We start from the raw sequence: 17,667 nt of genomic DNA, 5'->3' as shown, positions 1-17,667 counted from the left end.
AGAGAATAAAGGTGAGCACGCTTTAACATGTGGTGGATGACCCGCCTAGCTCCGATGAGCCGAACTGCTTTGGAGAAACACAGATTTGTCAAGTACAACTGATTTGTTCAGTGTTTTTACTGGTTTTAATCACCTGGTCCATTTGATTTAGAGACACAGAGACCTCCGCGGATAATTCGGCTCAATGTAATGTAGTGATGCGCGTTAATCACCTGGTCTATTTGTTTCAAGAGGAAGAAACCTCTGCGGATAATTCGTCTCACTGTAAAAACCACAATGAACACTAAAGGAATTCTAACCAGGATAAGCTTTAGCTGGCTGCAATCTGCAATCGTCACCACATAATCTCCCGAAATCATACACACTGTTCCTTTAATATAGCAACAGGCATTTTTTTCTATTAAAAAAAATGTAATTTGGTTCACTATTACTTGGAATAACTGGGACTTTTTCATCGTAAACTCCCAAGAGTTAACTTTCAGGATAGACCATGAATCTAATCAAAAGAGTCCAAGAACAGTATCCCATTTATTCTGAGTATGTCACAAAAAGGGGGTGCTTGTTATGGGACAGACTATTACTGGATATCCTGTTCATGACTACATGTGTAGGATGTCCATGATTGAGGCCCTGCATGCTGGAACCTTGTGACAAGAAGAAACACGAGGAAATGTGGAGATAATTGTCAACAACCTTGAACTAGTGACCCACTGACCTCATCATGGGACTAAAATTAGCCGAGGGAGCGCTACATAAGGTCGCATTTTACTGGCTGATGAGAGAGAAAAAACTGCAACAATAAGAATATGCACTCCCCCAAAAATCGAGCATATACAAAGGCAATCATCTATCTGTTTCTGATGCTGTGAGAAGCTATAGCGGCGCTCCCCGCTGGGTAATGAGCTGTGTGCGCGAGGAGCACGCCGCATTCAAAGACGGCAAGAGGAGCTGAGGAGGAGAGTAGAGGAGCGAGGGAAGGGAGGAGGGGAGTTGAGGCTGAGGTCAACTAGAGGTAAAGCCTTTGGGTGCTGTTCAAAACTCTCTCTCATCTCCACAATGGGCAGGAAGGGAGAAAGAGAGTGTGGCGTGGGCGGGACGGTGGTGTTGCTGGGTTAAAAGGAAACTGGCTGGCGAAGGAGATGAAGAGGGAGTGTGAAGGCATGTAAGTTTAGCAGCTGATAGGGCGATGGAAGAGAAAAAAAAGGGAGAAGTAGTGCAAATAGTTGATAGAGGGAGTTGGCAAACAGGTGCCGACATGAATCCAGCAAAAGGTTCAGAGGCGTGAGGCACGCTCTTTGTATCTAAGATTCTTTTACATGGCTCAGCAACAGCTTGGAAGCTCGAGGGCAATGGTAGTAATAACTGCACTGGGAATTATTTAATTAAACGCCCCATCCGTCCCCCCTAGCGTTCTCCCTCCTCTTTCTTTTCTCTGTCCTCCCTGCAGTCTGCGGAGGCGGCGGGGGATCGAGGGGGTCAGAGAGCAGTCTGGGCCGGGTGCTCCGTGACCCGGTCATCTGGCTGGACACGCAGCAACTTGGCTGGGAGCAGTGGAGACTGTGAACAGGCCCTGAGAACGAGTCCTGGAGGGATCGGATTGTCCACTTGAGTGTGTACAGTACGGATAAACAGCCACCTGACCTTAAACCACACAATAACCTTGAAACAAGACAAGCTATTCCTAGTTCTTAACAGGAAGAGGGATAAAAATAAAGGAGAGTGTTTTTACAATAGCACATATTTGCCAGAATAGCCAGTTGATCAGTTGTTGCCAGATATAGGCAGTTTCCTTTCAGCGTGGATCAGCCCTTGGACGCAATATCTACCATTTATAACCACATCCTTTATTTAATTCTGAAGGCTGTATTGTTCTCACTGCGTGCAAAGAACTCAGATTTTCCAATGATGCAGCACTTCGACAGCCAAAATAGGCCGTGCTGTGAGGGCCACATGCCAAGCGGTGTATCTCTTCCGTGGTGTTGGGCAGAGAAGCTGAATGCTTGGCATTACAGGGCTGATCTAAGTGCTGACGGCCAGCCAGCACCTGCCAGCATTTGGAGGGCAAGGTGACTCCTCCATTAACTGGCCATACAATCAAACTTTGCTGCCAACTTGAGCCCCTCTCCCACTGGACGAAAAAACCCCACTAACACCGACTAACATCTGGCTTTTGTCTTTAGTGGGAAAGGTCAAAATCAGCACTCATTCCTGGGACAAGTGACTCTGCAGTAGTCACAGGTATTTATTGAATCCAGATCCAGACCATTTTGGTCGGTAACCTCTGCGACTCTTTATCGTCTCAGCCACAAATTCCATCTGTCTCCGTCTAGAAGAGCTTGAATATTGTTCCAAATTAGTCAAGTTTGAAAGAGTTTAGTTAGTTTTCCATGTTTAAAGGACCCGCATGCACATATTTTGATAGAAAAAGGGTGTTTGATGTCGTCTGTTCGAGAGCAATACTTCCTTCTGCTTTCTAGTGACATCCTCTAGGAGATTGTGTAAGTATGCACGGAGGAGAGGGGCCTTCTTAACACTGAGTAGGCAGGGGTCATCCTGGAACGGCTTGACAGGCGCCAGGGGTACAGGCTACTAATAACACTTTCAGCACTACCCCACTGTGATAATGTCACAGAAGGTTGCTGTGAGGCTGAATTTACAGTCCTTTTTTTCACAATTACTGCCATCTAACAAAAAAATAAAGCCGTGAAAAAAAAAAATTAAGTGGTGGCTGTGACGAAAAAGAAAGACCACAACTAATGCTGCCAATTTAGTGAGGGGAGATCAAGCAAAGAGCAAACAAAGCCGGGGATTGTGAGTGGCTCTAACTCAATCAGAGAGCAGCGGGGTACCACCCCATCAATCACTGTCTGCTTGCCGCCCCGGCCGAATCACGCCCAGTTGAGTGGTGGAGAAACACCAGCAAGCCGGCGGCCCGCTGGGCCCAAACACAGCGACCGAAAATGACCCCGGGGATATGTGGCTGACGGTCATAGGCTTTACTTCCTGCCTACCTACCTCTTAGCCGCTGCAAACAAACTTTGCAGTCCCTCTGGGGACTTGCTTGATTGTTTGAATAAAGAACCCTGTGGTCGCTGAGCCCCCCCTCCCACCTGCCATCCCTTGTGGATCTGTAAGCACCGTGGCGTTAGGGCAACAAACAGGCCGCGTAGCACCACAGCCACATCAATCAAACTCCCGAGCCCCATTCAAGGTTAGACCACTGAGCGAAACATGTCTGACAAGCCTGGACACGCTGTATTAAAGTGTCCAGAACTCCCTCATCAATTCAACTAAAGAGCCTCCTCTCTTTCCTTTCTCCTCTGGGACGGGGGGATAAGTAAGACATTCGGAGGCACTGCTTCAGAGTAATCCACGCCTGACTACTGCTCTGCCACCCACATATCATCAACTCCAATGATTCCTCACTCATTCACCCTCCTTGCCCCTTCTTGTTGTTTTCCATACAGCCTCATAAACCGAGAAATCAGCATTTGATGGGAAGAAAAAAAAGGCGAGAGACGAAAACCTGTTGCTAATTATATTATATGAGGCAAAGAGAGGGGGGAGACGGTGCTTATTGCCAACTGTCCTTTGGAAACAGAGATGCATAATTGAATCATAGCCTCAGTGTTTAATGCTTTTTCATTGGCGCTGGAAGGAAAATGAGTATGATTTTTTCTTACAGTCAATAGATGCGTGTCCAGATAGAGGGCTGAGATTACCAAATGTTGTCCTCTAATCATGAGACTCTCCATACGGCTCCTTTTTCTCGCAATCTGTTTTGGATAAAAAGCTAAAGAGCATACAACTGACATCTCTAAGCTGTGTGGGCAGCGGCTCCGTTCCACAAGAAACTTCCATATAGGGAAGCTCGTATTGGTTTAGGGCTGGAAAGAAAAAGAAGACACAAAAAAAAAAAAAGAATTCACCAGCCGTGTGCCAGAAACAGCTTAGTGACACTCAATCCCTGGCAAACACGAGCCGCTAACTCCCACATCGAGATGAAAAACAAAACAGGCAGACACGTGAGACCGTATGATGCTTTTGTGCTGCCGCAGATATGTGACCGAGGCTTGAAATCCAGCGGGTTATTTATGAGCGCTGGCCTTGTCTCGTCGCTCTCCCTCTCTCTTCCTCACCCTCCTTTTCTTACTCCTCGGCTGTGAAGTGGACCTCCCTCCCGCTGCGAGGTAGAGTGGCTCGCCTCCCGGTTGTGGTCAGGTTGTGCATGAATCAAAGTGGTGACAGAGCAGCGGGGAGGATGGCAGATGCCACGGCCAGAAAGCTTTTCAATCAGGCTGCCCTTCCAAGCCGTGGCCAAGGTGAAACACTTCACCGGCAGATGAAAAAAAAGGACCCTCAACCCCATGGTCACTCACACACACAGACACACACACACGTATTGCATGCGTGCACACATATGCACAGACCTACTTTAATCCTGCTCATTAGCCAGGGAGAAACCCTTTATGTTTAAAAGAGATGAAGAAGAGAGTAATGAGAGTGGAGGTCAATGGCATCTCTGTCTGCTGTCCCATCTCTCCTGCCCTCTGGTTAATTAGCAAGGTGAACACGTAACGTTTATCAGCAGCTTTCATTTGCTCTGAACGGCTCACCTCACCTCCTCAGCGGTTACATTTCGCAGGTAGCAAATGATGATGTATTGTAAATAGAAATTTAAGATGCGGAGTGCTTGTCTCTGAAAGTTTCACCATGCTGACAAAATAAGGTTTGGTATAATTGCCGTGAAGTGCAAACAAGATAGATTCAAAGTTGATTGCTCTTTGATATGCCGCTGACAAGCCAGTCTTCCACAGCACACTGTTTCAATGTAATTCTAGGTGTAATTTGATTTCCATTGTTACGAACTGTGGGAGTCTATTGCTGTGGAAAATACCAGGTGCATAATTTCAGCTCCTTTTGTCAAACCTGGTCGTTAAAAGAAGCGGCGTCGCCCTACGCGCTCCTTATTTTGCAGCGCCGCTTTGAACTCCACCGGCACGGATTCTTCCCTGACATGCACTTTGAAAAGAAGCACACGTCGACAGCAGAAATAAATGCCCGCTAACAGGCCATAAGTATCTCTAACAATCCATGTCACTCCGAAGCCCCGTCCCCTGAGCCCCGGAGGTCACAGCACTTCCCGTCTTTAAAAGCCTCCGCCGCCACAGGCCTGTTAAGAAAAGGCTCCTGTTGCGTTCCTGCCTTATTTATTTTCCTCCATGACAACGGCTGATAAACGGTCACACAGCCCACTTCTCCTTATTTGTTGCCTTGCAGAGGAGTGTGAGAGAGGAGTTACCGCTCCTCACTCCCCAGCTGTGGAGCTCCACTGCTGCATGCTCTTTAGGTGGCAGGGGTATTAGAGAAAGTGGACAGCGGGATCTTTTCCCAAAAGCCCCCTCTGTCCTTCACTCTCACTTCCTAGAAACAGGTGGCACCCTTTGTTGGGCACTGTAAGCATATGAGTGGAGTTAGTGGGATTCCACATGACAAAGGAAGAGCCAACTATAGATGCGGGAAGGGGTAATACCCACGCTCCCCCCGTCCCGAGCTGCTGTTAGTCATCTCTGGAGTCAGGGCCTGGTCAGGAATGCCAGGATGTCTATTGTGGAGGGTGCACAGCGGAGAATGTTTGCCTTCCCAGCAGGCCAAGCAGCTCCACAGGGGCAGCTCAGCAGGAGGACGGAGGGGACAGAGAAAGGAGAGGTCTACAATTAAGAAGAGGAAAAGAGTGCTTTTCCAAGCTTTGAGTTACAGGCACCTGAAGGCAGGGGGGCTCTCGCAGACTTTTTGAAGCGTGGAGAGGTGGGAGGCTTTTTGCTGGCTTTCCCCTCCATCTCCCCCACAAAGGGCCGCTCAAGAAGGCATTCCTCGAATATCTCTGCCTAGTACCACCCTGCCATACATCTCTGCTGCACACTGTCACATTGGAATTTCTGTGAGGTCCAGAAAAATACCATCCAGACAGAGAGAAAAGCAAAGAAACGAGGGAGGGCTGAGGGAGACGAGGCAGTGTCTCTCTCCCTCCCTCCCTCTGTTTTTTAACCCCTCTCTCCTGCTCCTCCAAAACAAACACTGCAGCCTTGACTGACTGGCTGGCTTGCTGCAGGGATTTCACTGTGCTGAAGAAGTTTTTTTCAGTCGGGTCAGCAAATCCGATGCCATCAATGATTCATAATATTGTCAGGAGTACATCATATGTATAGAAAGTTGGTTCTCCTCCTCGAGTCAGCAGGAGATGGAGAGAACAGCCTGCAGCTCAGGACCCAAGATTCACCAAATCTTGTTTGAGTGCATTCAACACTGGACACTTCATCCAGTTTCTACACAGACAATCTTCCTTTAACAGTAAGAACTATACTCTGTCTTATAAAATAGATAAATTGCCCTTCAGTGTGCCTTATGTGAAACCTGTCTGTCACTTGTTTAGATTCAAATCCACTGAAACCTCCATCTTTTCCTCAGATGGCAGAGCTGTCAGTCGGACGAGCCTGACAGCCCTTATCAGATCGCAGGGAAACAGAGAGTGCATGAGCGGGGAGGGAGCGGAGCGAAAGCATATCTATTTACTTCAGATTTTTTCACTTGAGCTTAGCTCGCTCATTCCACTGATTTTCAGAAGCGAATTGACTTCAAATATTTGCCTTGATGCGGGCTGCGCCTTCGCCTCAAACTTCATTAGCTGTGAGAGCGGTGAGGGCGGCCCCTGCTACTCGGCTCTGTGAAAGTCTACAGCGGTGCGTGAAAGGTAAACACGTTCTGCATTCAGAATCGCAGGGCTCACTTAGTCTCCTTATCTCTGTGATGAAGTGTTTTCCTCCTCCAGCTCTCAGGATACAGGCCTCTGCACTTCCCCAAACAAACCTGTCAAGGGGAGTGCACACGTGCAACAACACCGCCCCGGCCAGACTCCACTCACTAAAGGCTGTTTTTCTTCTTATGAGCACCACTTTGAGTGCTTCTTGTTTGGTTTGCTGATAACAGCCATGTTGGAGAACATGTGGTGCATGTGTGTTCCATTTGCCCACTAATTAGATTGCAAGGCAGTGCACTGAAGCATGCATTGTGGGGCCCCGGCTGCCTCCGCCCACTCTGCCAGTCCATCAGATAAGGAAGCCATTCTGGCTCTCATCAGTTTCCATTATGTAAGGGTTGATTTGGTGAGTGGTGCTGCGACAGGGAGTCTGATGGGTCCGACACAAATCACACCCAACTACTGTCTACAGATACATAAGTAACTATTCCCCGACCCATAATCGAGTTACCTATGACATGCCTTGTCAGCGATTAGCACAATAACCCACTCTCATGTTACGCAGCGCCATAATTTGAAATTAAGGCAGAAAAAGGAAAGTGGACCTCAGTGTGTGGCTTGTTTGTGCCAGCTGAAGCCAAAGTGGCGGTGGAAGACAATGTGAAGTGGAGCTAAAGTCCCATGAAAACCACTCCATTAAAAACATTAAAAATGAAACGGTACACCAGGTTAAAAATAGGACAAAACTGTAGGTCAGGTCGACCTCGTTTCCAGCTGCAATCTCTGAGTGGCCACATGAATCGGAGACTTCAGTTTCACAACCGTCTGTTGTTGTCATTTGTTAACGTTGCCTCTAGACAAGTGGTTTATAACCCTCTGACCACACTCCTGGTGTTACAGCACATACTGTAGCTTGTGTTTGCTCCAAATTTAAGGCATGAGGCGAACGAGGAAAAAAAGAAGGGAGAGATGATCACAGATGCAAACACATCCACTGCACAAACTTCATCTGCCGTTGCTTTTATGAACAACTAACTGGCAATCAGCACATTCAGTGGCGGCTAAATGAAAGCGCGGTGCTAATTTGCAAATGATACATCGATGGATCACTAAACTCAAAGCCCGCCCTCCTTTTAACTTAGGGGGGGAGAAAAAAAAAGCAGCTTCCTCGAGCCTGCAGGGACTGAATTCTTTTTGCTGCGTGTGTTTAGAAACAGGAAATTCATTCCTGACTAATTTGATTAGCATGAGCATTGTTACTTCTACTCCCTCCTCCTCCTCCTCCTGCCCCTTCCTCGCTCCCTCTCTTCCTAACCGAGGATCTCAGACAGTTTAATAGTCCCTCTGGTGCTGAAACCGGACCCAAAAGAAGTGTCAAGGAGCATCCAGCCTTTAGAAGACAGCGGCATTCAGCCTGCCATAAATCTCTGACAGCAGTAAAGAAAGGTTAAAGTGGGATAAAAATCTGGGATTAAAAAACCAAACCCTGCAGACATATACTGAAGGGGTGGGGGTGGGGGGGCACAAAGGGAACGTAGGGTCCAGGTTTGGGTGGAGCGAGGATACAGTAACAGGATCCAGCAAAGCCCTGTACTCTCCCGAGCCCTGCAGCGTAAACAAACAGCTGAGACAGAGCAGGGCAGAGGCACCGACACACGCACCAAAAACCACACACACACACACACACACACACACACACACACACACACACACACAGACAGACAGGCAATCAGAGTGAGGCAGTCTGCCCAGGCGAGGCTCACCTCAGGGCAGCCACACTGACACAGGCTCATCACATTACTGTCTGTCTCCTGTTTCATCGGCTTAAACTATCTATCTGACAACAGGTTAGCCGCTTAGCCTTTTGTTGGATGCGACAGCTCGCGGCTTACAAGTCAAATAAGGATCAGTAACTAACTGTCACCGGGAGATTCACCTTAAAAAGGGTAATGTCACCTAGTGGAAAAAACACACGAGTCATATCGTTGCATTTCCAAACGACTGCCTGATTAAAATAAGCTGAGACTTATTATTCTATGTAACCCCTTCTTGGAATTTCTTGTGTGCAGAGTGATGGGATTTTAAGAGGAAAACATGAATGGCTCATTAATAAGGACATTTTCTCTTGCAGTGTATAAACTAAACCACAGTTAATATCCTCTGCTGAGTCTTCTGGAGCCCACAGCTCTCCTCTCAAAGCCTTCTGCAAAAAGCACGGCAATTCAAATCGATATTACACCCCGGTGACTTCACGCCACAAGGCCGAGGAGCGGGGACATTCCAAAACCAAATGGCAGGGGTGAGACATTCCTGCCGCCCTGTGTGTCAGTGCCAGAGCAGCATTGACACAGTTTCAGGGAGCCTGCGGACACTAGATGGCGCAGTTTCATGTGCAATATGCATGAGGGGAAGGGGGGAATGAGTGTCACACACACATGACCGCTGCACACATATGAAAGGAACATGCATACATGGTATAAAATATGAATCTAATACATCTATTAATCTATAGGTGTGTGCGAAGGGCTTCTACACAGACTCTCAAGGGGCAGAGGTTCCCAAAATGAGGTCTGGGGGCCAAATGGGGCCTTTGAGAAGCTTCCTAGACAGTTTCATTCTCTGTTATTTCATTCACCTATTCATGCAGAGTAAAACAAAACTGATTTATTCCCAAACTAACTTTAAATCCAATCAGAGCCCCGGGGAAAAATCTGATTGAAAATGAGGTTTATTTTGAGCACATCTGTTTTTCATACACAAGATCACGCTGTACTCACTTGCACTCCCGGTCCTCCAGATCGAAATGCGGATTGAAGTTGATGAGGATCCGCTGGTGAGGACCAGGCGCCGTTATCACCCACACACATCTCTGAGAAGGCGGGTAAGACAAGGGGTATCCGGGAGAGGTGAGGTAGTTGGCGGTTGAGATTCTGATGTTGCCTCCACATTTATCTGTGGAGGGGAGCGAGAAGAGATTTGTGAGGACAGAAACAAAGAAAACTCATGAGTCTACTACACCAGTGCCTCTCTAAAGATGGGCTGATGGGCTTACAGGACAACACTGTGATACAAACTTTAAATTTTGTTCAACTCCTTTAGAGTGAAGGTCCAAAATCTATCTGTTTATGACTAATACAAATTTATTTTACAGGGTTTAAATGTTCAGGATGAACAAATGTGTGCACAGACTTTCACTGTAACAAAGTATGTCTACATATTTTGTAATTAAGTAGTTTATTATTATTATTATTATTATTAAAACAATTGTGTTTAACAGATGATAATATTGTTTATAGTGAGCTATTATTAAATAGGCTTGCTTTGGCACATTAAGATGAAGTTACACTGACATAAAGGAACAGTTCCCCACATTAAAATAACAAAAGGAGCAACTTTAAATACATACATAAGCAAAACAAATAAAAAGTCTGAATATAAAAGCTATTAAAAACAAAGTTTTTGTTTTCCCGGAGTCACAATGATCTACAGTCTGTTCCTTTAAACTTCCTTAACGCAGTGAGTTTCACCATTAACATGAGTTATCCTTTGTTTTCAAAGGCCCGCTGCTCACGTTTATCTTCAATTGTTTTCATCCTTTTATCATAAAAGCCTCCACCATCTGCTGCTCTAACCTTCACACACATACACACATTTTAGAAATCAATTAAATCGGATTAAAATGAGAAAGGAATGAGAGTAGAAACGAAACTGATGCGTAAAGAACACAACATGGGGAAGTTGTGTTAAGGCTGACTTTTTGAACTTCACCAAAACACAGATCTTATTAACTGATGGCTGATAAAATCATGTTCTTAAAAGGAGCGTTTTGTAGTTTACAAGCCTCACGAGAAACTGTGCCTGCGTAAATACAAATAAAAAGATATTTATGGATATTTAATGGTGTCATGGGAGATAAAAAAAATTCACTCACAAGGCATCGAAAAACTGCTCAATAAAATAGAAAAGCAAAGTTTTAAAATAATAAGAATAAAACAATTATCTGTGAAGTCAAAGTCTCTGTTGAAATGTAATAAAAGGGATTTTTCCGAGGTGTTGGCAGGTGAGCGTGTTGCGAGTTTGCCAAAAGATCAGCGGAGATCAGAGCAGGCTAATCTTTTAGAAAAATATTGGGATTAGTAGCTTTGCTGAGTACATAAAAGCTTTATTTATACAGATATCATATGTCACACTCACCGTTTTTGAAAGCCTTGACCACCAAAAGGATTCCCATGAACAGGAGAAAGACTAATCCACAATGCATCCTTGTTTTCTCACCAAAATAATTAAATTACGCATATAAAAAAAGAAAAAAGAAAAAGGAAAATCCGAAATTAAACTCCTCCGACAGGTTTTCTTTTGGGCAAATATTCTTCTCTCCTCCTCTGAGCTTGGCAAAATAAAGCAGAAGTGTCTCTTTGAACGAAGTTGGAAGTGATCTGAGTGCGGGCTCAGGTCGCTGGCATCCTGTCATTCAGCTCCTGTTTCCTCTCGCCTGTGCCGGCTGCGCTCTTCTCTCCAGCGCCCACCGTGCCATATCCTCTCCAAAGAAGCCAAGATATATGAAGAAATCACCCACTCCTTTTTCTTTTGTTTAATTATTGCGTTGTTACTCCGTCAAATGATGCCCGGGCAGGAGGTAATCCTTGGCTGCGGAGTGAAAAGAGAGCAGGTTAGGATTGCGCGCTGCGGCCGCCGTGCGCTCTGGACATTCCCCGATTCTGTCTGAACGCGCTGTTGTTGGTACAAACAAGGCTATAAAGGCACGGATACACCCCTTCCCCAAAATTGTGACCACTTTGCTTCTATAGGCTCAGAGTGAGGACTCGGAGAGGCTGATGATTGGCTTGATTACATATAGCCAACCTATGTGGGAAAAGCCCTGTGTCTTTATATGTAAGCGGAGCTGCGCACTGAGTCACAGAGTACCAGCAGTCCGTTAAGTGACATGACTCTCTCTCTCCTTTTACTCACTCTCTCTTTTCCCCTCCCTCCCTCTCACACAAAAAGGAGCCAGACATTAATGGGAGATGTAGTAACACAACAGGACTCCCTCCAGGAACATCTCAAAAATATTATTTGGGATATCACCACATAGGAAATAAGAAATTTGGCGATGCTGTGCTGCTATAAAGCTTTGTCATTTTACCAAATATATAACCTGGATTCTATGGAGTACAGTAGGGGTGTTTCCTCGGGATGTCCTCCTCCGCTTCTATCTGGGACTGATAATTTTCTGTGACACACTAAACTACATAAGTTCCCTTTTGTGTCTTCAATCCATCCCTCCTCCAAAACTGATCCAGCCCAGATGGAAGCATATCTCCACTGCAGTGCTCCTAATAGGCCCATTTTTTTTCTTTTTTTTGTACAGGAGCTAAATAATAAAGTGTTTTCCCCCCTTTTAGTCCTTGTGGATTTCTTTTACGCGCCGGTAGCTACCCAGATTCGCCGATTGTCTGCCCCACAACAGTGACACCATTAAACCGGCACTCCGAAATTTAGGGGAAATCAATTAAAGCATAAATTAAAGTAGCCTCGAGTCATTTACTCAAGGCTGCCCTTACTGGGTCACTCTGCACACACACACAAAAAGGAACGGAGCAGGCTTGTATTCGGCAGCACAATACAGTCCTGCGCTGCACAATCCTGCATGAACACAATGCATGGCAACATATGAAACATTTGTTTTAATATGCATGTTATGATTTAGATATTTTTAAACACATGGAATAAAGGATTGCGACATAATAATGAGATCATATCAGCCAAATTCGCTAAAATATGTGCGTGGAATTATGTAAAAATAATGAAAAATCTATGATGATTTCAGGCACTTTAACGCACCGGTATTTCTTTCAGCTTCATGCACAAGCCAAATAAAAACAGCTGCATTCACCTGCGTGTTGAGGACTCGCAAACCCGCAGCCCTCCTCTGTCCACTTCCAACATGCGTGGAGCAGAGTGTACGATCCGATAGGCTTCCTCCGATTCTGTTCAAAATGACACAGATCTTCTCCACAAAAGCAAGTCAAGTTATTTCTCCCCCGACACCCCCTTTTCTTGTACACAGGGGGGAGAAACACAGAGCAGTCCACTTCGGTCCTGGGTCCCCACCGCGCAAAGACGCACAGCCGCTGCCCGGAGACTCGCTCTGATGTCCGCGTACACACTAGTCTCCTCCCCGCTGATCTCTCCGGCTCTCCCTCCGCGTTCCGCTGCCTCTCATTCAGCGCTGTCACAAGTGAAATCCGGCCAGTGTGAAGCAAAAACACAGGCAGTCCCAGAAAATATCAAAATGATATTGAAGAATAACGCAGAGAATCAGAAAAGTCGCGGTTGATCTAAGTTTTTTTTTTCTCCCGTCCGTGTCTCCGTGCGCCACCGCTCTCGGCTCCTCCACTGATGCAAATGCAGAGGGTTTGAGTCCCTGCCAGCCCCACACGCCCCTTTACGAGAGATGAGTACGCGGGCGCGCGTGATTGTCCGCGTGCGTGCGTGTGTGTTGGTGTGTGTGGAGGGGGTGTCTCTGCAATCGAGATGCAGATTTCACCCAGCTGCCTCTCTCTCTCCCTCTCCCTCTCTCTCTCTATCAGCCTGTAGCCTTCTCTGGACGCATCAGACAGAAAATGCTCTGTAACCCGACGGCGTCTTCTGAGCTCATAAGCCATCTTGAATGAGATCCATTTTTTATTTATTTTGGATCACTCACAGAAAATCTTCCAGCTCTGATGAGAAACTACAGTGCCTCTGTTATAAGTTTAACAAAGGTGAGACATGAACACCACAGTGAATCTGTAACTCTGACATCACAGACACTAAGGAGCACCACACACACCACAGGTTCCTATAGAAACATCATAAGGACATCATAGACATGCTGTATGGCCCCGTTTTCTGGGAGCCTATAGGGGCTCAGGGGACCCACTGAGTGTGCACTGTTGTTCCTGTGAACAAAGACGCTGCTGTATGGACAATCTGTCTGTCTGTCTCACACTTAAGCCTGCACCAAAAATGCACAGACTCACAAGTGACAGCATATGTCATTTCAACCACTGTGACATTAAAGGTGTGAGATATGACACCAGCTGGGAGTGTGGAGCCACAAACCCTTGTAAAACAAACAAATAAAAGTAATAAAAATCACAGTATTTGGTGTTATTAATGGTGAAAACAGGATTGATGACAATGAAAATTGGACTTGGCGTGTATGAACTGTTAAATTAGCAGCAGAGGTGACAGGGAAGGATTTTAGAAATCTAAAAACAAACAGGATCAACCATGGAAACAATCTAAAAAAATGAATTATGATTTCTAGAGTGCACTCACAAACTTTAATTTGCCATAACTGATTATGAAACTGAAAAACTGGAAGCAGAGAGAGCAAAACTTCCGGTCAAAACACCCATTCATATTTTCTCTCATTGCACAACCCTCCAGTAGAAGAGGAACTGACACTGAAACAAAAATTCAACCTACTTCCCATAAAGCTCCAAGCTCCCTGACCCTGCTCCTCCTCCCGCTGTCACCGGGCTTTAAGGGTTAAGCCTGGCACACACTGCTGCTTGAGTTCTCTGCTGTTTTAGCTCAATTGACTGCAATAACTGGAGGTTTCCAGCTGCAGGTCTCTGCTGGTTGGGAGCCTTCTGCCCTGTAGGGGGCGTCAGAGCTGGTGAGCAGCTCAGGCAGAGCCACCCAACTGCTCCGCCAGCTCACCTTACTGTAATGCCTCTGAGAGTGCACAGCTGGGTTTGCAAACAAGTGCGCTGATGAAAGGTTTTTGCAGACTTAATCACTATATTCAGCATAAATCTGAGTCAGACTTCATGCATCAGCATTAGCAGCATTAACAGCACTCTGCTGAAATGATAACTTTGATGCAGTGTGTGTTGTAATCTGCTTGTTTTAAGGACATAAATCATTGTGTTGCCCTGTGAGGGATGGAAGCAGCGCTGTCAATTCAGGAGGTTGACATGCTTTATGGTGTATTGAGATGTCCCCCTTTTGAAAAGTTTTCGTGACACAATGGAGCAAGATAAGCCTACAATCCCTGCACATTATTATTTTCTGTTCCTAGAGAGAGGCAGACAGAGGATCGAGTGGCTTTATTCCCATCCCAGCCTCGGTAATTCTCTGTCTTGCTGATAACACAAATGTTAAAATGGTGCCGGGCATCTCTATCAAAGGCAGCACTAACTAGCCTTTCGTGTCTTCAGGATAACACAGGAACAATGGCTTAGAGTCATTTCACAAGGGTGCCTGCCTGCGCCGTATCTAAAATGAGGGGGGGATTGTAGGGGAACAATAAAAGAGCCATTTAAAGGATTTGCTTCTTCATATATATCCGCACTAATCTTTTGTACAGCCCCGATGAATAATTAGCTCCGGTACAAAAGCAGACATTTTATGGCTCCTGTGAGCAGTGGACTTGATTTCATTAGCCTGGCCTTTATTCACCAAAGACAGTGAGCCAGAGTAAAATGTACAGGTTCAAACCATTTGGCACAAAGTCAGTATGAGCATTTCACCTCAGTTTCTGATTGAAAAGTCTCTCTTTGGAGACGTTGCCAAGAATTCAGACATGATTTAACACCTTTTGTGCTATTTTGAGATCCTGCATATAAATTTCTCGGCACGACACAGGGGCTCACTGGATGGTTGGGAGAGTGAATCATATGTTATGGCTTTCACAATCAGATCTCAACCCCACTGAGCATCCACAGGAGACTTTACACCAACATGTAAGACAGTGCTGTCCAACACCAACATTAAAACACCAAATGTAGGGATGTCTTTCAGAAGAATGCTGCTCTGTCCCTCCAGGACAGTTCAAGAGACTTGTACAATCTATACCAAGACGCACTGAGCTGCTCTGGAGGCTCGTGATGGCCCTCACAAAGCAGCACTGTTAGACAAGAACATCAATATTGGGCAGTTCTGCTAAGCCCTGGCTTCCATTCAGTTTCTTTTTCATCCAATGCCAACTTTTAAAAAATCCTGCTTTCTACATTAATGCACATGACAGCTATGGTATTGTTAGAGAAAGATCGGCCCATGCACTAGAGGCAAATGCTGGCATTGTATGTGTCTGCATACCACAGATACATTTGTACATTCATATGTATTATATCAACATTTCTATAGTGCAGTAAGAAATGTCATTGGGAGATGGGTGGATGGCGTATCATCCAAGCTGCAGATCACTGTTCGACACCAACAAACAACAAAACTGTTGTTTTTTTAGGTACCGAACATAGGTGTTTTCTGAGCCCAGTCTCACCCCGAAGGCTTCAAAATCTGGTGCTTAGGCAGTGACTTGCAGCGTCAGAAACCAACAAAAAAGGCGTCCCTTAATGTCGGCATGATACAGTGGGAACCAGGGGGACACGTGGTGGGACGAAAGTTAAGGTGACGAAAGGCCAAGTGGGGCAAGCTGGCGGGAGGGGTGGTGGATGGGTCTAACAAACACCGACCTTCACCTGACAGAGCGGTGTTCACGTCTCATAAGATTCTAAAGCCAAACCCTTTTCTTTTTTCCTAAGCACATGTTTTTGTTGAAGGAAAAAGAAGTAAATTTGCGGTGTTGTACCAACGTAGTGGGTTTATTTTGAAAGAGACTGTATGTAAACGTTAAATTTCCTGTGAAAACAGAAGTGTATTTTGAAAGAAGACAATGCATGCAACAGGCAGAACTTGACACAACATCCCAGAACATCAACAACCAACGCACCCAGGGTACCTTTCACGTCATATGTGGAAAGTCCATGACCCAACGTCGATATGTGACGAGGTCGGAGTGAGAATGTGTTGCCCATCGCTGTGTTTCCACCATGGGTAGTGCCACAAAGAGCAGGTTTTTTTTACAGAGACATTGCTGCATTTCTATCCAGGATTGTGCCATCAAAACTGCGTATTCCAAGCCAAAACATGTTCTTTTCCTCACCATATCAAGTTGTTTTTGTGCCTAAATCTAACCACATTTTAACCACAGTGTTATGGAAGAAGAAGAAAGAAGACACGTAAAGTTTCAATGTATTGGCTACATAATAAGATACAAATGAAATGCATATGTGGTTTGCAGAACATACAATGCCGATATTTATTCTGGCAATTAGGTTGTTAAGATCATGGTTAGGGCAAATAAAATGTAGTTGAGGTGTGGCAATTAAGACACTTGGTTACGCTTGGGGAAACACTGTGGTTACAGATGGAAATGTTAATAACAGGGCTGTGATAGGACATAATTTCTGGTCTCCTGTATCAAAGTAAGAAATGCTACATGCTCATTCACCTCCCCACCCTAACTTCAAACTTGCATTATAAAGGGCACGCTCCTTACTGCGCGGGTACTGGGCGTAAATCATGAGGTGAAGAATCGTCCAAAATGGACATAATTCTTAGTGATACTGAGCTGACACTTTATATTGGTTGTGTCTCCCACCTGTATGTAGAAGCTACTTTCACAATCTTTGGGGAGACTCCAGAAAGGAATTTTAAGAGGGGATTGTAAATATTAAGTTGCAGTCATCAAAAAAATTCGATCTGTCAGTATGATATATGATCTGTGATCCATCAATAAAACAGACATTTGGCATCCCTGAAACATTCCCCTCTGGGTAGTTTTTCAAACCTGTTTTGTTTAGTCCAGGTGTGTCAGACACTGCTTCGATTTCCCCCCTTTGGTATGATTCATATGGAACAAATTCTGGAGCAATAATTTGTGGTGGAAATGTGATCCAGACTTGATCAGACCCAACTACAAGGCGTGCTCTGCAAGTCTGAGTTAAACAACTAGCCATGAGTGAAATCAACAGTTGCTAGCAGATAGCCAAAGAATGAATCAAGGTCTGACCTGGACCAGCAACGAAATATATTGCCCTCTTGATAATAGGGCAGACAGGACCCTCCTCAGG

General features: G+C 45.4%; 1 protein-coding gene across 2 annotated transcripts in view; it reads right to left on the bottom strand.

Annotated features, from left to right (window-relative positions):
- nrp1a (neuropilin 1a) overlaps nucleotides 1–13,183 on the bottom strand; it is a 70,619-nt gene extending 57,436 nt beyond the window's left edge. The window contains exons 1-3 of one of the 2 annotated variants that reach the window (XM_050056233.1): nucleotides 12,654–13,183; nucleotides 10,952–11,404; nucleotides 9,535–9,709 (exon numbers count right to left, since the gene is read on the bottom strand). In XM_050056233.1, coding sequence (XP_049912190.1) covers nucleotides 9,535–9,709; nucleotides 10,952–11,018 — 242 coding nt within the window. In that variant the 5' untranslated portion in view covers nucleotides 11,019–11,404; nucleotides 12,654–13,183. The remainder of the gene's footprint in view (nucleotides 1–9,534; nucleotides 9,710–10,951; nucleotides 11,405–12,653) is intronic. The other variant, XM_050056234.1, reaches the window with a different exon arrangement.
- Between the last annotated feature and the right edge of the window lie 4,484 nt (nucleotides 13,184–17,667).

The sequence above is a fragment of the Epinephelus moara genome, chromosome 11 (assembly GCF_006386435.1).
Source record: "Epinephelus moara isolate mb chromosome 11, YSFRI_EMoa_1.0, whole genome shotgun sequence".
Classification (NCBI taxonomy): Eukaryota; Metazoa; Chordata; class Actinopteri; order Perciformes; family Serranidae; genus Epinephelus; species Epinephelus moara.
Note: the sequence above shows the minus strand (reverse complement) of the source record. Positions and strands in the feature narration are given on the sequence as shown.